At 38.7% G+C, this 22,972-nt stretch overlaps 1 protein-coding gene across 2 annotated transcripts in view; it reads left to right on the top strand.

Moving 5' to 3' along the window:
* Nucleotides 1–6,485, top strand: part of NEXMIF (neurite extension and migration factor) — a 149,383-nt gene extending 142,898 nt beyond the window's left edge. The window contains exons 2-4 of one of the 2 annotated variants that reach the window (XM_035028774.1): nt 530–655; nt 1,347–5,718; nt 6,311–6,485. In XM_035028774.1, coding sequence (XP_034884665.1) covers nt 577–655; nt 1,347–5,718; nt 6,311–6,404 — 4,545 coding nt within the window. In that variant the 5' untranslated portion in view covers nt 530–576 and the 3' untranslated portion in view covers nt 6,405–6,485. Of the gene's footprint in view, nt 1–529; nt 656–1,346; nt 5,719–6,310 lie in introns of those variants that run through there. The other variant, XR_004683456.1, reaches the window with a different exon arrangement.
* Nucleotides 6,486–22,972: the final 16,487 nt, after the last annotated feature.

Here is a 22,972-nt window from a genome sequence, read left to right as displayed (position 1 = left end):
TTCCTATCTGGAAGAAGGTGTAAGTTTGCCTGCTTCTTCAGATTTCCATTATGAATAATATGGTAGCCTAGAGGGGATAGAAGTATCTAGGATGTATGAATGAAGTATAAGTTTAAAATTGAAGTAAGATAAAAAACAGAGAGGGAGGCAAACCACAAGAGACTGTGTAGTTAAGAGAACTGAGGGTTGATGGAGGGAGGTGGGTGGGGAATGGGCTAAATGGGTGATGGGTATTAAAGAGGGCACTTGTCGGGATGAGCACTGGGCATTATATGTAAGTGATGAAACACTAAATTCTACTCCTGAAACCAATACTACGCTATATGTTAACTAACTTGAATTTAAATAAAATTTTAAAAACTGATTTATATAGTGGGTATAAACTATGAAACAGAAAACAATAGTAACAAAGAAGCCAGTCTGGAAACGTAAATTCCAGTGAGCCTTTTAAGACCTATCTAACTGAAATAACCTTAAAACAGAGAAAAAATACATTTAATGACTAACATTATATATTTGAAATGTGCAGGTTGGACAGCATTTGGACTTGGAATGAAACAATAAGAGGTTACATTCATGGATAACCAACAAGATAAGGCTGTTGTTGCCTCAGCCAATGGAGAAAACACTCTGATTAATGGGGTCAAAGAAAATGGTAAGAATTTAATTATAGTATATACTATCTCTCCTAGTAGTCCTTTGTTATTACTGTAGATTTTTAGTGTCCATAAAATGGACACTTGGAGTAGGTTAAGTCTAGGGTGCTTCTGAGATTGATATTAATCCTAAATTTTGTTCCACCAAATTTCTAACTGGGCTAGAAGGGTTTCTAAGAGCTAGCTAATCCAAACACTTTGCTTTTGCAAACCATCTCTGTCAGATGAATACTTAAGTTCCTCAAAATTCATAGTGAATTAGAAATATGCTCTGATGTGTGGCTTGGAACGTACAGGTGCAGAGGAGCTTCCAGAACAGAGGTCTGAATGACAAGACTAAGTTTTATAGCTTAAAACCATAACTATCGCACCTGAGCATTTTCCCACCCTGAAAGCCTTGACTTTCAAATTGATCAAGCAGTCCAATTATTTCCTTATTTCTGAGGAAAGTTCTGTCTGTGTCTAAAGAAAAAGCTTAATCTAAAGAAGTACTATTTTTCACTTGCGTGAATGTTCAATATAAAATCAGTGTTATTCTTTAACTTTGTATTTTCCAGTTCTAAAACCAGAGAAGTTGAGCCTTAGCTTATATAAGATCAAGTACCACAAACTGATCAAGAGAAAGAGAGTTAATGAGTGTGGTCTAAGACCTTTAGCTTTATTTCTGTCATTTCCTTCCCTTTTCTCCAGATTCAGAGGACCAGGATGTGGCAATAAAGTCATTGGCAGCTCTAGAAGCTGCTGCACCAATCCAGCCTATACCGGTGGTTCAAAAAGAGACCCTGATGTATCCCAGGGGTCTCCTGCCTCTGCCTTCTAAGAAGCCTTGTATGCAGAGCCCTCCATCTCCTTTGGGGCTAATTGAAGCACCTGAGCATGCTGCTAATAGTGCTTCTGTGAATGCCATCTCCCTTACATCTGGTGTTGCAAAAAGTCTGCATACATGGTCACTGCCCAATGAGTGTGAGAAAGCTCCATTCGCCATAATGGAGCCTGCAGGCATGTCAGCTCTGAATGGGGACTGCCTCATGCAGCCAAGCCGGACTTGTTTGGGCTGCTTCATGGAATCCAAGGATGCAGTAGATCCTGAGCCAGGGATCAGTCTGAAAGTTGGTGATCTAAATAAGGATTATGAAACCTGTGCAGTTTCTGATATAGGGATTCAGTGTATTAATGCTGGAGAAAACATGAAATACGGAGAGCAGTTGCTCTCAGACCAGCTCCTAGGTTTTCCTCTGCACAAATCAAGGGCGGGAGAAAAACGGGAAGCTGAGAAATCTGACATCGACTTGGAGGATCCAGCTCAGAAAAGTTATTATGAGGCATTACTGTTAGACAAGTGTAATACGGAAGAGGCTTTGCTGGCAAATTCCAATCAGGATTGGGGTTACTTTGAGACTTTCATTAGTGAGAGTAAGATTGAACTACTTGACCTCTGTTCCAAAAATGAGCTGTCTGTCAACTTATTCTCTGAAGAAGATGTGGATAACTACATGTTTGATGATGATGAGTCAACATTGGGCAGTGATGTCTGTTCCTTGAAAATTCGATATGAGTCCTTCCAAGACAATGTTCGAGACAAGACCACCCTTCTAATGCAGGAGGATGCCCAATTCAACTTTTTCCCCAGTGTCTTTACTACCTGTCCCAAGCGGGAGTCTAAGAGTGGGGTCCTGAAGCAGAACAGCGATCTTTCCCAGTTTAAGGTCCCTGATGTGAATATCATCTGGGGGGAGGAGGATAAAAACTTGGACAAGAAGAAAGGCAAAGAAGAGGAACAGGAAGACAAGGGTGTAGAGAAAAAGGATGAAAAGGATAATGGAGAAAAATCTGCCTTAAATAAACCATGCAGTGGGACTGAAGTAGGGCAATTTAAGAATACAAAGCAGGGCCATCTTACCAATTCCTTGGAGGCATCAGGGAATTTCAGTGATGACAGTTCCTTCATTGAGGTCTCTTATGATGCCATGGGGGAGATCAAGGACTGTAGCCGCTATATGGCTCGGGACACTAATTCTGGCAGCTCCTCCTCCCAGCAGAACTATGGGCTTCGAGCCAAGAGAAAAGTCAGGTACAGTGAAGATTATCTATATGATGTTGACTCACTAGAGGGTGAAAAAGTAAATGAGAGGAAGGAATGGCTGCCAGGTGGTTCCAAAGAGGAAGATGATGATGAATGGTGTCCCAAAAAGAGAAGAAAAGTAACTCGTAAGGAGCCTCCTGTTATTATCAAATATATCATCATCAATCGCTTTAAAGGTGAGAAGAACATGCTGGTGAAGTTGGGTAGGGTAGATTCCAGTGAGACAACAGTGAATTTAAGTGAGAATCAGCTCAACAAATATGCCAAACTGGCCCCCTTGAAGGGTTTCTGGCAGAAGAAGAAAAAACAGAGAAACAGCAACACTGACTCCAACAAGATACACTTATACCAAAAACAAAACTTTGAACCAGGTAGCTTTGAGGTGCCATTCCTGCCACCTGCTCGCAAACGAAAATCTAAACTTGGCAATAGGCACAGGATTCAAAGAATCCCATCTGTGGAAACTTCTTCAAGTGGTAAGCAGATTTCATTCTGCAGTGATCAGAAGCAAGGTAGTACTCGTAAAGAAGATGGAGGCCTGAAAGGTACACTGAAGTCAACACCTCTGGCTGTCCCCGGCTGTGCAAATGGATCACATTTAAATGACGTCACAGGCCCTGACTCAGTGAAAGTCAAAGTCCAAGATGCAGGATTTAAGGGGCCAGAGAGGAAAGTGCTCAACAAAATCAAATTTAAAAGTGAAGCCAGGTTAAAATCCAAGAAAATCAAAGCTGGGCAAGAAAACAAACCAATTGTTCAAATGAGCCCTCTTTTGGAAGATCAATCCTCTATGGCTAATTTAAAGAATGAAGCTATTCCTGGGACCTCAAACAGTTCTCATCTATCTGAATTTCATGAGGCAAAGGTTGCTAAGAATTCTACTTTCTTACCAACCACCTGCTCTTCTGAAATGCCTCTATCATCTGCTAATGTTGCCACCAATATACCTGTTATCCCTGGAGGGTATCTGCAGACATTGTTAGATGCTTCTGATTTGTCAAATAATACTGGTATATCATACTTCGCTCACCATTCTCCAGAGCAAAATGAAGGCAGCCTCACTCAAACAGAAAAATCTTTTGTGCCTCTCCAGCCTGCCCAGGACTGTGTGCTTTCCTCACCCTCTGAGTCTGAGCTGCAGCAGTCATCCCAAAACTTCAAAATAGAATCAAGCAACTATGGAAATGTGTGGCCCAACAAGCCTACTTCTGGTCCCCAGGAATTCATGGCTGAAGTCTCAAGGGAGATAGCTCCAACCCAATCTAACGAATTTGGAGTCTCCCAAGCAGTCCCCATGGAAAATAACCTCACAGCTACAACATACAATCGAATCTGCCTCAATAGTGGTGGCAGTAATTGCAACAAGGTCCTATATGCCTCTGTGCAAGACACCCAACTCCCATCTGATGACTCTTATCAATTATGTCACTTTAATAATGGAGAGATATGCTTTCCTTTCCAGCAGGGCCCAGCCAATATGGATGATGATCGGCTCTTTAGCTTTGATTCAATGGCCCCACTCTCTATCAACTCAAGCCATTATTGCTCCTTAAGCTTGAAATCCTGTGAAAAAGATGGTGATGATGATATTACTGATGACTTCCTGGCCCATTGCAGCCCCAAGCTGGTGATCCAGCAGAGCATTGATGAGATAACACCATTAAAGGAGTCCACTGACCTCCTGGATATCTCCAACTTCACTCCTGACAAATTCCGCCACTCATCTCTCTCAGAGATGTCCCCACCTGACACCCCCAGTCTTTCCCCTCAAATCACCAGATGTGAGAGTATCAAGACATTAGGAACACTGAAGGGGTTCCAAGAGGGTGTCCCAGGACCATTGGGCAATATGGAGAAAATCAAGTGGGACTGCAGTACCCTTTCACGGCAGGTCCAAGTGGATGATGGATTTACTTTAAATAATCATCAGTTTCAGTTCCATATGTTCAATGATGAGGATTCTGTCAGCCTGCTCCAAAAAACTCCTTGCCTATCAGCATTTAATGATCCATCTGGCCAAATGAGTACTAACAACAAAGTGTCAAAATCAAGAAAGAAAAGTTCACCCAACAAGAGTGGGGCTATGAACCAAAGCTCTTCTCAGAAAAACACCAGGAAAAAATCTGTCAAAGCCAACAACAAAGGGATTGAAAAGCCACCGGGCAAAACCTCCCGCCAGGCCCCTAAGTCAACAAAGAAAGGGAAATATATGGCTGCAATCAATGGAGAGAAAATGCAAATTGGCATTGGCCGTGGGGGAGGCCAAATCAACAACATATCCTCTACAGGGAAGTCATTGGCTGAATGTATCCAACATGGTAGCCCTGTGACCTCCATGAAGATGCCAAATCAAAAGGGACTTTCTGGAGATTGGACTTTGGGGAAGGAAAGTAGCCCAGCCTGGAGCGACCTGAACATGGGCACCAACACCAATAACCTCCTTGATGATGACCAACGGGAATTTCAGGAGCCTTCCTATATCTTATCCAACATTGCCTCTGGTATGGCAGATGTGCAGAGATTCATGATGGCCTCCATAGAACCCCTTTGGGAACCCATGGAACACCATGGGGACCCCAACATATTCTACTCCCCAGAGTCTAATAGCCTAAAATTAAAAACCCTCAAAATATTGGCTGGGACACCACAGGAATCTAAGAAAAAGGTCAACAGTGGGTCCCCAGGAGCCACTAAGAATCACAGGTCCATCAAGGGTGTGAGTAAAAGCAATGGGAAAGCAGTGATAGGTGATCCTGGTCGTGCAAACATGCATGGTTATGAGGACTCTCGCTCTGCCTTCTTTGATAAAAAGTATAATAACCTGAGCACTTTAGGCAATAATGGACCAACACACAAAAAGTTATATCGTCACAAATCCAGCTCCAAGGCCCTGAGAGATGAAAAGTGTAAGGGAAAGTGCATGGAGCGAGAACAGGTCCACAAGGATGAGGCTGGGACAGCTTCTTTTGAAAAACTGAGGTAATACTGCACTAAAATGGCTGAGATGATGTACCCTTAGCTTTCCTACTACCTGCTAAGCCCACAGTCCCTCATTTTTTCCTTCTTGAAAGCAAAAGTTTGCATGAAAGAAACTGTCCCATTCCCTTCTTTCTCAAATTAAAAAGAAAAAAGTGCATGAAAATCCCTATACTTTTAAGCCACCCAAAGATTGGGCAATTCTGTTGTGGCTTTACTAGGGATAAACTCTAACAAGGTTACTTTTTCTGCTATTCAGCATTAGTTTTTACTAATTGAGAAAATAGAACTAAAATATGCTCTTGAATGATTTTGGGAAGGGAAGGGCTTTGCAGTAAAAAACATTTTGAACAACAGAATCAAAAAGTTATATAGACAAAAGGGCAAGATCATTTAAGCAAAAAGAGCATAATTTGGAAAACAAAATCTCATCGTGTGGCAATTAGGAGTGCTTTCTAGTGCCCCCTGTATCTGTATCTCTTTCTGCATCATACAGCATTTAGTATGATGTAAACAAATTTAGATTGTATGATCCCTTTGTGGGACATACACTAAAGCTAACTAAGGTGGCATAAATTGTTTGGTTTTTCTGCAGGGATTCCAACTACAATCTCGTAAAAGCAGAAACAGCATTTTGGGTTTTACCTGTGTTTGAAGAAGAAATTCACATTTTCCAGAAAGACATTTGATGTTTGTGTTTTATTTCTTTCAAAATATGCCTTGTGGTATGTATGTTGACATGTAAGTGCTTAAAGAAAAGAATTTTGAAGTGTGGGAATAAGTCTTTGGAAGCAAATTTTAATCTGATGTTCTATGTAAAAGACTTCAAAAGTCATACAGTTGCACAAGTAGTTTATGCACTATTTACCCAAGGAAAAGAAGGAAAACATTGTGCCAAACTACAAACAAGTGACTGTATTGTATATATTTTACTTCTATATCAACATTTGGTTGTGAGTATTTGGGGAGCTTGTCCCTGTTGATTTACTAGAAACATTCCGGTGATTCTTGCTATTAACCACCCCCACTTATGTGGATAGCACCTATAGATCACAGTGGAAAAATATGTTGTGTTACACAATTTACCAAAACTTAAAGGATACTGTTTGAAATGTGCCAAATTTCCTTACCTCATCTCACAGATTCACCCCACAGTTTAAAGCTCATTAATGGATTTTAAAATATATATATATATATATATATGCATACATACATTATTTTGAAATTTTAAACTCTACTGTCCTGTGTGGAAACATAAGCAAATAAGGCACAATAAAGTTTTGTTTGTTCCATTGTCTAAAAGTTCAATTGTTGAAAAAGTCTGGAAGTCACAACAGCTGAGTCCATCAGGGACCTAATATATGCATTTACAGAACCTTTTACAAGGAAACAAAACAGCTGCTTTAAGTTTGTTTTCTAAAAGCAAAATCTGTAGCTGAAAATTATTTAAAGTGCAAAGTTATATTGCTGATACTTTATATCTCAGTTTTATATATTTTATAATAGTCTGGGATAAATTATAAAATAGCTATAAAATCAACACTAATGATAAATGAAGTACATAGATTGCTTTTATTTAAGTAGTTTCATAAATGTTTTGTCAAAATTGCACTCATATCATGGCTTTAGTGTTCTTTAAGTGTTTAATCTTGCAATGCCAATGTCATTTAAAGAAAATGTTAAGGCATCTCAGTTCAACTCCTATGAGTTACGTACACATATTAGATAAGCTGAACAATTTGTGGTAACAACTAATCAGGGCCATATATATATACACTAGTCTGAGGATGACTAGTTTTTGATGCCAAACACTAAACTTAAATTTCAATTTTTATATACATTTTTGAAATCACATTTTTATTCTGCCCTTCCCCCTTTTGTCTTTCAAGTTCACAGCTTCAACACTACTAGTGTTGCTTTTTCTTCCCCTTTATTCACCACTTGACTTCTAACATTTGATCTATTTTCCTTGCACAGTTGAAGGCCTGTGTGTCTGATGACTGATGCATTATGGCACAGATGAGATAATGGATGTAAAAGCGCTTTGTAGATCATAAAGTGCTATACAGATATAGGGGATTAATATTATTAATGTTGTTGGTTGTTGTCGTTGTTACTCTTACTATTCTTACTAATACTGTTACTAACCTATTAACTTGTGAATATATAGGCTGTGGGTGGGAGGGTGGAGAATAAGTGGGTGGGGGAAAGGGAGATTAAAAAAAAAGGAAGATGTTTCAAAAGGAAAAATTTAAGCAAAATATAAAACCTACCTAGTCATTGCCACCTAAATATATTCACAAACAGAGAAGCAACATTTGAAAGTAGTCAGAGAGAAATGGAAGGAAGCCTGTCACATATATAAGTACATACACTTCCCAGTCCATGATTCCTTTCACCAGCCTGCTCTACTACTTATAACTAGGTAGTAAAATGAACAAGCCTGTGTTCTTGATGGTGTGATTGTGTGTGTCTACGGGAATGAGTGGGTGAGGAGCATTTTGTGAGGCTGCTTCAGGCCTGTTCCGAGGCTTTGATGCTCTGTGTGTGGTGAGTCTTAGACAATTACTTAATGGAAAGGCACCAGATGAAACATGTCTCCTACTCTACAGCTGCCATCCAGAAGGGAAATTAATCAAACTGGAACACTTTCTTCTATTTCTCCACTCTGATAGCTAGCTGTTTATGCTTAATGCTATGGCTGGTTCTTAGGAACTAGATTTTGTTTTGTTTTTGTTTTTGTTTTTGTTTTTTCTGTTTTGCAGCTAAATTTTGGCTTGGAATTACCAACTCAACCTGTATTATGATCCCCAAGACTCCAGACCTCAAAGTCACTTACAGGAATGGAGTGCTTTCTGTGTAATCAAAAGGTGGCAATTAAAGAAGAAATAAAGAAAATGTTCCATGGGTACAATGTGTTTTATTAAAAAAATATGGGAGGAGTTGTCCCAGTTTTTCTCAGTTCAGCTTTGGAAAATGGGGTGGGGGTGGGGTAGAAGAACAGCCTGAAACTTTCAGAAACAGTTTCCTTGTCAGAACTTGCTATCACAAGTCCTTTGGAATGGATGCTCTTTCAGTTGCTCCTATGGAGCCCATTAGGGGCCAATTCTAGGGCATGGTTCATCCCTTTCTCCAAAGAGAATTGACATTTTAAAGTACTGTTTTTAATGGCCTACTACAGTGCATTATATGTTTTTAACATATGTATCTGTGACTTGTAATCAATCATTTTCTACTAAAACATAACAAGGAACTAGTTTTGATTAATGAGCAATAGGACAAGGCAGAAAATGCTTATTCTCTTAATTTCGCTTAATATCCTCTCAGTATATTATGTTCTGAGTGCTTCAGTTTTTATGGCTTTTTTGGTCCTGTCACTGCTCACAATTTTTTTTCCTCCTGTCACAACATAGTAGGCCTGACTTTTTGGAGACCCCTTATTCAACCATCTGCCTTAGTGGAGTGAGGACCACTGATATAAAAATAGTGTTTTGCCCTATCACTGATATTTCAAGTCAGATATATGGAATTTTCCTTGGTCTGAAATTCCTTCTTGCCATTCCCTTCTAACATCTCTTTGAGACGCTGCTTCCTATTAATGCCTCCTCAACAGAATCCCATTTAATCTTTATTTTCCTGGAAATGGTATTCTCCATTATTCTTCTTATTTAATTTCAGTCATTGGTCTTGGAACTTTTCTTCTTTTATAATCTTATATTCCACTTCCTCAAAGTGTCAGAGTTTAAGAACCTTAGCCAGGCTACTTCTGGAATTTCAGAGGGCAACCTTCTCACTCTTAATTACCTTTAATTGTCTTGGCCACTTTCAAATCTAATTTTAAACACACACACACACACACACACACACACAGAATTATATTGCATGACTAAGGAAAGTTGGAAACTCCTTTTCCTTGAAGGTCTGTAAAAATATCTCTGATCCCCTTTCTGCCCTGGTTAGGTGCTAGACTATGTGGAGAGGGTGCTGAAATAGTAGCCTTGACCAAGGTTCTTTGGAACTTTGGGGGTTATGTTTGGGCTGTGATAACTGGCTTAAACCAGTGGACTCTCCAGCATCTCATATACCAGCTTCCTCACATATGCTGCTTCCTCTCAGCTTTCTCTTCTGACTTCTTGTTATTCTGTGCAATTATGTGTTAAGGTCTTACCTTCTCCTAAATCTTTTCAAACCTCCTGCACTACCTTGACCATCACTTCTTCAGCCATCTCCCTGAAGTCTTTGGTGCTAGGTGGGCTTTTGTGACAACTTTCACCTTCTCTGACCTTTTTCCTTGCTGAGAAGCATCTGTATGTGTGCAGGGGGGGGGAGGGAGGACAGGGAGCGGGTTAAGCATGTATGTAAGAGAGAGAAGCATAAAGGATGCTTCAAAAGCTGTAAACAGCTCTGGTTAGCATCCTATGTCCTGTTATGTGAGGTTCTGCCGTTCTAGTGAATTTCTGTTTTAGTGGGTCCTGATGAGCATTTACTGCCTAAAGGAGAAAAACCATATCCAAGGACCTCTTAACCAAGCCGAACCAGTCTGACGCAGATCCACCACATCTTCAATTTACAGATGCTCTCAGAACAGTTCCAAGAATTGAAGAGAGCTGAGTTTCTGCCCTGAAGAGGAGAATGGAGCACTAGCTAGTCCTAACTAGTGCTAGAACTATAAGTGTTTGTTTTCTCCTGGATTATTAAGAAATTATCTAATTTCTGGAGTTTTATTTTTATTTAGGATTTTTTAAATGGTAGCTTATTATAGGAATATGTCCTTTTATGAAATAAAATTAATATGAGATTTATTTTCTGATCATAAAATTCACTAAGCCCACCACTATGTTTAGAAGATTTAGTACCAAAACCAAACATTTTAGTAACTAGGGATAAATAGGAATCTTGTCAACACAATGTAGGCCAGGGATTTTTGTGAAGGTTTCTCAAGGACCCGAATAAGGGGGGCAAATTTTTAGCTGTGCTGTTTAACTTGGGAAACACTGTCATCAACTTGAAGGTCCTCAGCCAGCATAGAATTATTTTGATCGCAGTACACAGGCTACCCTTTAAGGCACATTTTTTTACTCAGAGCATTAAACAGTAGCTACAGTCATGAAGCAGAGCTCCCATTGCAGCTACATGATACTTGAGATGTACTCTTCATTTCAGAATCATAACTAAGAGATGAAACATTGGAGAAGGACAATGTAAAGGAAAGAGGTTTGGTACAAAGTATGAGGTGTGAATGAGGCTTGAAAAATCAGTATTTGGGTAAGTAGAAAAGAAACACTCGACATGAAATGGAAAAGATGTTTGTCCATCTATCAGGCTCAGTGGTTTCTGAGTCTTCGACATCCCCTTCAGAAAGAAGAAAGAAGATGTTTAAGTCACTCTGCTTCTTTCAGAGATACCTGGCTTTACAGCACAAAAGAAAAGGCTTAGAACAAAAACTAGAAGAGGTCTTTTGTTTTTCACTCCCAGTGAGGAGGGTAGAAAGCTTACAATGCTCAGTACTGGGATACCTGTAGCACTGACTAGAGTTTGCTGCCTACAGTTTTGAATGTACTAGTCCTTAATTTAATTTCCGTAAAACTGAATGCACCTCTTTGGTAAAGTACTGATTTATGGTGCTAAAGAAACTATTATCTCCATTGTTCTCCTCTCCCAAGCCCTTTAAACATTTAAGAAAATTTAAAATAAACATGTTAGAGGCCCTTTTTATGAATGTAACTTAAGTTTCTGTTTGACATATGACACTGCAACTTTAAAATGTTAGGAAATTGTTTGCCTTTCTTTCTTTCAGAGTTAAGCTTTATAAATAATCTGTAGAGTCAATTGAAGTATAAAGCTTAAGGATCACTCTTAAGACGCCTACAAAATCTTGTATATTTTTAAGTGTGCCAATTTGTAACATATTTTGTAAGTGTATATTTTTCTTAGAAAAGTGCTGTGAAGTGTCTGTATGTGAGAGTTTTCCTTTTTCTGCACCACTGGGTGCTAATAAAAGGATATTTACTTCAACGTTTCTGGTTTTAGAAACCATAATACAAAGAAAAAAATACACTTTTGTTGGGAATTTTGTAACACAAAACATGTTGTGAAAGAGTGTAGTGATCTTGTGCAAATGAAAATGAACATTTGTGAGCTTCTTGCTGTTTTATAGATTTTCTTGTAAATTATTCTTGTAACGCCTCTGGTTTTGTTGTTCTTGTTGCAAAGTTTTAAATATTTGTGACTGAGTGTATGGTGAAACTGTCATAATGTACCTAGCTGAGTTTTGTTATTGTTTATGGAATAAATAAAAAGAAAACTTTAAAAATACTGCTTTGGAATCATATGTAACAAATCAAACCATTTCTAAATAAATTCTACGTCCCAAATAAAAAGTTCTTCATTGTCTAGAAGTTGATGGAGCTAGACAGTATTATGTTATGTGAAATCAGTCAGTCAGAGAAAGACAAATACCATATGATTTCACTCATATGTGGAATTTAAGAAACAAAGCAAATGAGCAAAGGGGGAAGAAAAGAAAGAGAGGGAGAGAGGCAAACTAAGAAACAGACTCAAACTGATGTTTACCAGAGGTTATGTGGGTGGGGGGATGGGTTAAATAGGTGATGGGGATTAAGGAGTTCACTTGTTGTGATGAGCACTGGGTGATGTATGGAAGTATTGAATCACTATATTGTACATCTGAAACTAATATTACACTGTATGTTAACTAACTGGAATTTAAATAAAAACTTTAAAAAACCTTGGTTGTCTAGAGCAGTGTTTCTCAAACTATCTCTGGTGAGGGACTGATTTTTTTTCTCTGTCCATCACAAACTGATACTATTATAAAACACAATAGGAATAAATTTCTTTAAAATTGGAATGGAAAATAAAAAGAAATAAAAGCCCTAATGTATTTGATTCAACATGTAAAATTACATTTCAAAACAAACATAACAGGGAAAACGGAAAGAATTGCAAAGATCTGGTACCCTATTTGAGACAAGTCCATTGACCAATGTTAAATTGCCATAGAAAGTTCTAACCGTGCTTTGAGTAACACTTTGAGTAGGAGCAACAGCATTACTATCATCTGGAAACTTGTTAGGAATGCTGTATGCCAGGCCCTACACCAATTCTACTGAATCAGAATCTGAATTTTAACAAGATTCCTAGATAATTTGTGTGCATATTAAAGTTTGAGAAACACTGGGCTAGAGTTTTTTGTAGGGGATTCTTCTGCCCCTCAAATTGGGGAATCATTTTCTAGTGTGTTCCATCTTCAAAGACCTTAGAAAAAATGGTGTCCTTGTTTTGTGGTCCAGATGGATTTTGCAGAGATGTAGTCCTCTCAAAGTGTTAAAGTTGTTTATTAAAAGTTATAAATGCTTTTTTCCCTTCCTGCTAGAATCATGGAACACTACATCAAAAACTAATGATGTAATGTATGGTGATTAACATAACATAATAAAAAAATTAAAAAAACACGATATAATATATAAATAAATATGCTTCTGTTGGAATACTCTAAAAAAAAGTTATAAATGCTAATTTGCTTGGTACCCCAAAAATGTCAGATTTTCCATAATTCCCTACAATTCCTACATCATTTTACTTACCACCCACCCAAAGACCGTCTCCTTTAACCAGGACTTCCCCAAGCTCTACCCCCACTGTGCTCAGTATTTTAGAATTGGGTATGTATAGAAAAGCTGGGCTTTGCTCCCAAGTGCCCAGATCATGTGAACCACCCATCAGAGCCTGGAGCCCTGGTCACTGTGGCATACACAAGCCAACAGCCACTTCCTTGGTTTTAAATATCATTACTCAAAGAAATTGAAAAATGTGTATGAGATAGTAGCCCTCTATTCTCACTGAATGATCTCATTCACTTCCACCACTTCAACTACCACCTAGATTTTTGCAAATCTCTCCTGAGTCCCTAGCCTATATTTCCAGTTATAGGCTGGCTCTCTCCACTTGGGCCTTCTGCAAGTTTCTCAGACTTACCTATTCAAGATCATTCCATAATCTTTTTACCCTCTGAGTGCTTTAGCTCAGTGAATGATGCTGCCATTCATCCAATCAGTGACCCAAGCCAGGGAACAAGGTTCACCAGCAACTCCTTTCTCTTCCATCTTCTCATTCAATTGGTGCCTCTCAATTCTCCTGCCTTTCTATCCCATTGGCACTGCATTAATTTCATGGTTTTTCATGTTCATGGTATTTCACCTGGGCTATTGCAACATTGTCTTAATTCAGTGATTTCCAGACTTGGTTTTCACACCCTGGAAATTTTCAATAAGGAGAAAGAAATGGAGAGGAGAACCTCTATAGAACTGTCAACTTTTTATTTTGTTCAATAAAGTCATTTTAAAAAACTATGAAAAAACTATTTATTATTAATTCACAGAAGATCATTTTAACACCAAAATACAATGAGACAATGCTTTATTAAATGTGCTCTGTTATTTTTTTAAAAAAGATTTTTTATTTATTCATTTGATACAGAGATATACAGAGAGAGCATGAGCAGGGGGAGAGGCAGAGGAAGAGGGAGAAGCAGACTCCCCACTGAGTTGGGAGCCTACGCAGGGCTTGATTCCAGGACCTGGAGATCGTGACGCTTAACCATCTGAGCCACCCAGGCACCCCTGCACTATGTTGTCTTTTTCTCTTCATCATGGACCATAAGAGACTGAAACCAAGCATCCAAACCCTTTAAACAGTAAAAAGAAGTTTTGAATTTCAGGGCTAGAGGACTGGGGGAGGACAAACGACAAGGGGCAAAGCAGTTGAAGTCCCCAGGATTCGACCCGTCAAATGCTCTGAGTCTTTCTCCCAATTTCAATGAGTTCCCTATGTGATGGAGATTACAAATGTATATTCTTCACTCTGTGCATGATTCAGAAGTGTATTCTGGTGAACATGGCCCTAGAAAAAGATTTTTCTTGAACTAAAGTAATCGCAGGGTTGGAGTAGATGAGTGGTTCCATTCTTTTCCCAGTGGTCTTACATCCCTTTTTTTCTTTCTTGGCCAAAGTTGAGAAAGTACCAAGGTTTAGGGTGAATGTGGCAGATCCTTTGTCTAAAGACATTTGATCTGTCTTGGAGCTGACCTTTTGATAGACTTAGTTTGGGGGAGGAGTGATTATGACACTATTTTAATACAGTATTCTATTTAAAGTAATTAGAGTTGTGGTTATTAAACCTTTCAGGCTACATAGCACTTTGATAATCTAATGAAATCAATGGGCCTTTGCCCCAGGAAAATGAACATACTCAATTTTTTAATAGAATTTCAGAGTATTTACAGATTAGGAATTTCTATATGAAGGGCATCAATTTCCCAAAACATCATCCCCACATCATAATGGAGTTTCTTAGTCTATCTCCTCTTCTCCACTGACCCAAGATAATACTATCATTTATTTATTGTCTACTATGTGCCAGGCACTTTACATGAATTGTCATTTCTCACAACAACCTTGCAAGGAAGGTATCTTCCATATTCTATCTTTAAGTAAATTGGGACACAGGTCAAATAAACTTTCTTAAGAACACACAACTAATAGTTTTCAAAGACCTTCACCAGAGCTGACTTTCATGCTTGCCCCATCAAAAGCCCATGTCTCTAACTCAAGACATTTATTTCTAACATAAACCATATTGTCTATACTACTTCAAAAATAGGATGATAAATATTAATACTGACATTAATCATTTTTCAATAAATATTTGATTCTGTATCAGCTTTGTACTAGATGCTAAGAAAATAAAAAATATATAAAGCACATAACTTGCCCTTTAGGAGCCCAGAGATAAAACATGGAGGTACAATTTAATAATTGAAATAGAAAAACACTCACTGATCAGTTTAAGTTGAATAATCACATGTAAAGTAACTAATGATTTGCTGTTCTTAAGCACTTGAGAAGAAAAAAACTTCCATCCATTGTTATGGAGGAACTAATATCACAAAATACCACTCCCAATAACCAATATTTCACCTTCTACCCTTCCCTTATTTTGGAATCAGAGTTGAGTGTGAGCCTCAATCCACCACTTACTAGCTACATGATTTGGGACAAATTAATATGTCTGTATCCCAGAGTCTGTGCCCAAAAAACCCTAGTATAACAAGACTATTGCTCCCATAGTCGTATTTTGATTACACTTGTGAATTCAGCACCAAGTGGGCAGTTGGGTAATACTTATTAGCATTTACTATTGTTTAACAGACGTGAACAGCATTTTCCTAATAGCACTTATTTTGATTCCTTAGAAATCACTCCAGCTCCCTACCCTCAAGTATTTGGGTTTTTTTCATCAGGCTACAAATTAAGAAAATGAGTAAACTTGTAGTTCAAAGAGTCTTTGATCTTTATTTGGAGAAAGATGTCATTTTAAAGACAAAATTAAGGGCACCTGAGTGGCTCAGTCTGTTAAGCATCTGTCTTCAGCTCAGGTCATGATCCCAGGGTCCTGGGATCAAGCCCCGCATCAGGATCCCTGTTTGGCAGGGAGCTTGCTTCTCTCTCTCTCTCTGCCTGCAGCTCCCTCTGCCTGTGCTCTCTCTCTCTATCAAATAAATAAATAAAATCTTTAAAAAAATAAAGATAAAATTAAGAGTCATCATATTTAACATAACATGTTTAATATTGCATGTAATACATATAATGATATGCATAATAGTTTCATTAATAGACTTAATTTATCATCAGTGGCAGAGTGAGGTACTTAAAAGTTACAAATTATTAACCAAGATACCTGGGTTCTATTCCTGGCTTTGCCACTAAATTGGTTATAAAAACTTGGACAAGTCATTTCCCTTCTGGGCCTCAATTTCCCCACCTGGAAAATAACTTAACATTTAAGAGCATGAAATGTGAAGTAGACTGCCTTGGATTAAATCCAAGCTTCTCCTGCTAACAATAAGACCTACCTCAATTTCTCCATCAATAAAATAAGAATAATTATGGTACCATTCTCATAGAACCTGAAGGAGAATTAAATGAGATAATGCATATAAAACATTTAAAATTGTGGCTGATGTATATATTATAAATGCTCAATAAATATTAACTACTATTATACTGGAAGGTCGTGCCTTTTAATTTAAAACCCATGATTCAATGTATCATCTGGGTTGCTATGGCAAGAGTAGAAATTACTGAATTAACCATGGACATTTGTTCATGAATCAATTCATTAATTCAACAAACTATTGTTCAGCACCAACTATATGCCAAGAATTGTGCTAGGTACTGGGAATGTCACAGTGAGCAAAATGGGACTTTGACTCTCTCCTCATGAAACTTATAGTACTCAACAAAGCACGTTGATTATGAATATATTTTAAAACTGAAATAAGAACTCTGAATAGTTCAGTATTCAGTATTCAACTCTAAATATTCAGTAAAGGAATATACTTTTTTGTGAGAAGCACCGACAAAGAAACTTTACTCAATACTGGGGTTGGCACCCTAAGGATGAGTAGGATTTACCTAGTTAAAAAGGAAGATGGAAGTGAGAGCGGAAAACATCTCAGAAGAGCCACAAGCAAAAGTCCTTTGGCAGGAAGAAGCATGGAACTAGAAGACTGCCAGTGTGGCTAAAAAAGAGTAGAGATGAGGTCAGAAAGCAATGCTCCATGTGTTCCAATTTGGCCACATTTTACAGAAATTCCAACAAGGCAAACTTCACATTGTACAATACAAAAACTTGGGAGTTTGACTATGTGCAATTCTTTAAATCAAATAAAAAATTCATTAGAAAGAGCATAAATTAATTTCATAATGGACAGGTTTTTGAAGAATAAGCTGTTATGTTATTGCCACATTTCAATACCATTTTAGCCATTAAATGGAAATGCCTTCCATCTTTATCAGTATTATACCAACTTCAAACTATGCTAAACCCCTCACAAACACACTCACATAAAATGCAGACCTCACTTGTCTTTGGCTTTGAGTTAATTTCACTAGGTCTAATTTATATCCTCTCGAAGTTGGTCCTCCAAGTGCCCACCTAGCTTAGGCATTGTTTCTAACTTTAAAATACATAAAGGTTTATGTACAATAACTTATATCAGCCTAACTTAGTATATCAAACTATCCTGAACCTTACAATATTTAAAGTATGCATCTGTTTCTATATATTTTCTCAGAGACTTATGAAAAAAAAAAAACTATCAATTTGCATTTTACAAGAGTTAGTCAAATAACAACTTTATGTCCATTTGTCTTTTGATGTCCATTTGCATGATAAATGTTTCTCCATCCCCTCACTTTCAATCTGCAGGTGTCTTTAGATCTAAAATGAGTCTCTTGTAGGCAGCATATAGATGGATCTTGTTTTTTTAATCCATTCTGACACCCTATGTCTTTTGATTGGAGCATTTAGTCCAGTTACATTTAGAGTAATTATTGATAGATACATATTTAGTGCCATATTATGACTTGTTTTGTCATTGTTTCTGGAGATTTTCTCCGCTCCTTTCTAGTCTTTGTCACTTTTGGTCTTTCCTTCCCACTCAAGGAGTCCCCTTTAATATTTCTTGCAGAGCTTGTTTAGTGTTCACAGATTCCTTTAGTTTTTGTTTGTACAAGCAACTCTTTATCTCTCCTTCTATTCTGCCTTGCAGGATAGAGTATTCTTGGCTGTAGATTTTTCCCATTCAGCCCACTGAATACATCATGCCACTCTCTTCTGGCTTGTCAAGTTTCTGCTGAGAGATCACAGCTAGCCTTGGGGGTCTTTCCTCGTAAGAAGACGTCTTTTGTTTTGCTGCTGTTAAGGTTTTTTCTTTGTCATTATATTTTGCAAATTTAATAACAATATGTCTTTGTGTTGGCCTGCCTTTGTTGATTTCGATGGGAATTCTCTGTGCCTCCTGAATGTGGATACCTGTTTCCTTCCCCAGATTAGGGAAGTTTTAAGCTATTATTTTCTCAAATAAACCTTCTGCCCCCTTTTCTCTCTCTTCTTCTGGGATTCTTATGATATGAATTTTATTATATTTTGATGGAGTCACTGAGTTTCTTAAGTCTGTTCTTGTGATCCATAATTCTTTCTTTTGTTCAGCTTCATTATTTTCCATTATTCTATCTTCTATATCACTTATTCATTCCTCTGCTTCTTCCATCTTTGTGGTCATTATATCCAGTCTGTTTTGAACCTAAATTACTGCATTTGTCATTTCTGACTGATTGTGTTTTAACTCTTTTACCTCTGTGGTAAGGAGCTCCCTCATGTCTTTTATACTCTTCTCAAGTCCAACAATTATCCTTATGACTGTTGCTGTAAATTGTCCATCAGGCACATTACTTATATCTGATTCAATAAGATCTCTGGCTGTGACCTTTTCTTGTTCTCTTTTAGGGTGAATTCCTCTGTCTTAGCATTTTGTCTAAGTCTCTATCTTCTTCTTTGTGTTAGAAAATCCTGTCATGTTTCCTGTTCCTAAGAGTAATGGCTTTATGAAGAAGAGGTCATGTAGTGTCCAGGGCCTGGCACTTCAGGGAGTGTCTCTGGTGTATGCTGCATGCACTCTGGTGCTGTGTTTTGGTTGTTCTATCCTTCAGGCCAGTGGTCTGCAGAGGCTCTCCTTACCTGCAGTGGGCAGTGTTTGTACCTTAGCCAGAATGTGATGAGTTTTAACTTTGTGTGCTCTGGTGTGCTTGTTAAATGAGACCTGATGCTACTTCCACTAGAACTGAAGGCTTGCAGAACCCTCTGGTCTGTAAACATGGTGTGAGAGGGAGTTTCTGCTGGTCTTCTGGGGAAGGGGCCCACTCTGCTAGGACTGAGGCACACATGTCCTAGAAAAGCAGTACCAGCAGAGCACAGCGGGGCGGGGGTGGGGAAGGGGTACTTGGTGTAAGCAGGTTAGGGAGGTAGTGTAGGTGCTGTGCTATTTACTGCAGGTGGTTTTGTGCTTATGCTGAGAGGTGGGGGAGGGAAATGGCACCAGCCAGCTCCTTTGTCCCTGGAGAGGAGGTTTCTGTGCTTGCTGCTCTGAGGGAAGCACTCCCAGAAGGGCAAATAATTTCCCCCTGTGCATCCCAGGCATTTCTCAGATTGCTGTTTTCATACTGTCTGTCTGGGTTGCTTGCCTGCCTGGGGCAGTGCAGTGCACTTTGGACTCTACCCCAACCAAGCCTGCTGACTTTTAAAACTCTAAACTTCAGGGATGTGCTGTGGTGGGGACATACCCTGGTTTTCTAGGATACAGTCTAACCACGCTAGGACAGATGCAGCTTTGACTGAGAAGGGCAGTGGCACCAGAGCTCAGGGTCATGTGATTTGGAGCAAAGCAGGCTAAATAGCCAGTGTCCAGGTTACCTGCCCTCAGCAGGTGTGTGCACCTATGCTGAGGGGCGGGGGAGGGAAATGGCACCTGCCAGCTCTTTTGTCCTGGAGAGGCATCTCTGTGAACACCATCTCTTACAGATGTACCTCAAGAAGAGTGAACTGTCTCTCCCTGTGTGCCTTAGGTGATCATCAGATCACACTTTCTGCCCTGGGGTTGTATACCTGCCTTCTCTCCAGGAGTAGGGCAGTGCCCTCAAGGCTCTATCTCAGCCAAGCCTGCCAACCTTTAAAACTCCAGTCTTTGAGCCCTGCTGGTTATAAAACTCAAGAAAATCAGCCCCTCTCATTTTTCCAGCCAATGGCTTTGGGGAAGTATTCTCCTTGTGTATATCCCTGTGTGCTCCAATCTCTCTCATTTTTCTCCGTGACCAGGGTTCCTTCCCTTCCACAGCACCCGCAATCTGTTTCTCCTCCAAACCACATCTCCAAACTTTCTACATTACTCGATGTGGTCTCTTCTCTCCCTTTAGTTTTGCAGTTTGTTCTTCCAGCCCTCAGGTCAATTTCTTGGGGATACAGAATGATTCTATAGTTAGCTAGTTGTGGTCAAGGGATGAGACAACCCTAGAGTCCTCCTGCTACACTGCCATCTTAGCTCCCCTCTCAGAATACACATTCTTTTCTAGTGCACACGGAACATTCCCCAAAATAGTTCACATACTAGATCACATAACAGGCCTCAATAAATACAAAAAGATTGAAACCTCACCATGCACCTATGTTGACCACAATGCAATGAAACTAGAAGTCAACTATAAGAAAAAATTTGGAAACACCACAAATACATGGAGGTTAAACAACATGCTACTAAATAATGAATGGGCCAACTGGGAAATCAAAGAAAAATTTTTTAAAAACATGGAAACAAATGAAAATGAAAACACAGTGGTCAAAAACCTCTGGGATGCAGCAAAAGTGGTCATAAGAGGGAAGTATATAACAATACAGGCCCACCTCGAGAAGCAAGAAAAATCTCAAATAAAAAACCTAACCTTATACCTAAAAGAGCTAGAAAAAGAACAACAAAGAAAGCTTACAGCCAGCAGAAGGGATAATAATAAACATTAGAGGGGCGCCTGGGTGGCTCAGTCGTTAAGCGTCTGCCTTCGGCTCAGGTCATGATCCCAGAGTCCCGGGATCGAGCCCCACATCGGGCTCCCTGCTCAGCGGGAAGCCTGCTTCTCCCTCTCCCACTTCCCCTTGCTTGTGTTACCTCTCTCACTGTGTCTCTCTCTGTCCTATAAATAAATAAATAAAATCTTAAAATAATAATAATAATAAACATTAGAACAGAAGTAAATGATATAGAAACTAAAACAAACAAACAAACAAACAGTAGAACAGATCAATGAGATCAGGAGCTGGTTCCTTAAAAACATTAATAAAATTGATAAACCCCTAGCCAGACTTATCAGAAAGAAAAAGACCCAAATAAACAAAATCACAGAGCGCCTGGGTGGCTCAGTTGGTTAAGCTACTGCCTTTGGCTCAGGTCATGATCCTGGAGTCCCGGGATCGAGTCCCACATTGGGCTCCCTGCTCAGCAGGGAGTCTGCTTCTCCCTCTGACTCTCCCCCTCTCCTGCTCTCTGTCTCTCATTCTCTCTCTCTCAAATAAATAAATAAAATCTTTAAAAAACAACAACAACAACAACAACAAAACCAAAATCACAAATGAGGTAGGAGAAATAACAACCCAAACCACAGAAATACAAACAATTGTAAGAGAATATTATGAAAAACTAGAAGCCAACAAATTAGACAACCTAGAAGAAATGGATAAATTCCTAGAAACATATAAACTACCAGCACTGAAACAGGAAGAAATAAAAAAACTTAGACCAATAACCAGCAAAGAAATTGAATCAATAGTCATGAATCTCCCAACAAACAAAAGTCCAGGACCACATGGATTCACAGGTGAATTCTACCAAACATTTAAAGAAGAGTTAATACCTATTCTTCTCAAACTATTCCACAACATAAAAATGGAAGGAAAACTTCCAAATTCATTCTATGAGGCCAGCATTACCTTGATTCCAAAACCAGACAATGACTCCACTAAAAGAGTACTACAGGACAATGTCCCTGATGAACATGAATGCAAGATTCTCAACAAAATACTAGCAAATTGAATCCAACAACATTAAAAGAATCATTCACCATGATCAACTGGGATTTATTCCTGGGCTGCAAGTGTGGTTCAAGATTTGCAACTCAATCAACATGATACACCACATTAATAAAAGAAGGGATAAGAACCATCTGATCCATTCAATAGATGCAGAAAAAGCAATTGAAAAAGTAAAACATATATTCATGATAAAAACCTTCATCAAAGTAGGGATAGAGTGAACATACATCAACATAATAAAGGCCACATATGAAAAACCCACAGCTAATCTTATTGTCAATGGGGAAAATCTAAGAGCTTTTCCTCTATGATCCTCTATGACAGGGATGTCCACTCTCACCACTGTTATTTAACATAGTACTGGAAGTCCTAGTCTCAGCAATCAGACAAGAAAAAGAAACAAAAGTCATCCAAATAATCAGCAAGGAAGAAGTCAAACTCTCACTATTTGCAGATGACATGATACTCTATATAGAATACCCAAAGATTCCACCAAAAACCTGATAGAACTGGTACACAAGTTCAGTAAAGTCGCAGGATACAAAATCAATGTACAGAAAGTTGTTGCATTTCTATACATTAATAATGAAACAACAGAAAGAGAAATCAAGGAATCAGTCCCATTTACAATTGCATCAAAACCAATAAGACATCTAGGGTAAACCTAACCAAAGAGATAAAAAACCTGTATTCTGCAAACTATAAAACACTGATGAAAGAAACTGAAGATGACATAAAGAAATAGAAAAACATTACATGC

This window comes from Mirounga leonina, unplaced genomic scaffold (genome assembly GCF_011800145.1).
Source record: "Mirounga leonina isolate KUSES-001 unplaced genomic scaffold, KU_Mleo_1.0 Mir_204, whole genome shotgun sequence".
NCBI lineage: Eukaryota > Metazoa > Chordata > Mammalia > Carnivora > Phocidae > Mirounga > Mirounga leonina.
Note: the sequence above shows the minus strand (reverse complement) of the source record. Positions and strands in the feature narration are given on the sequence as shown.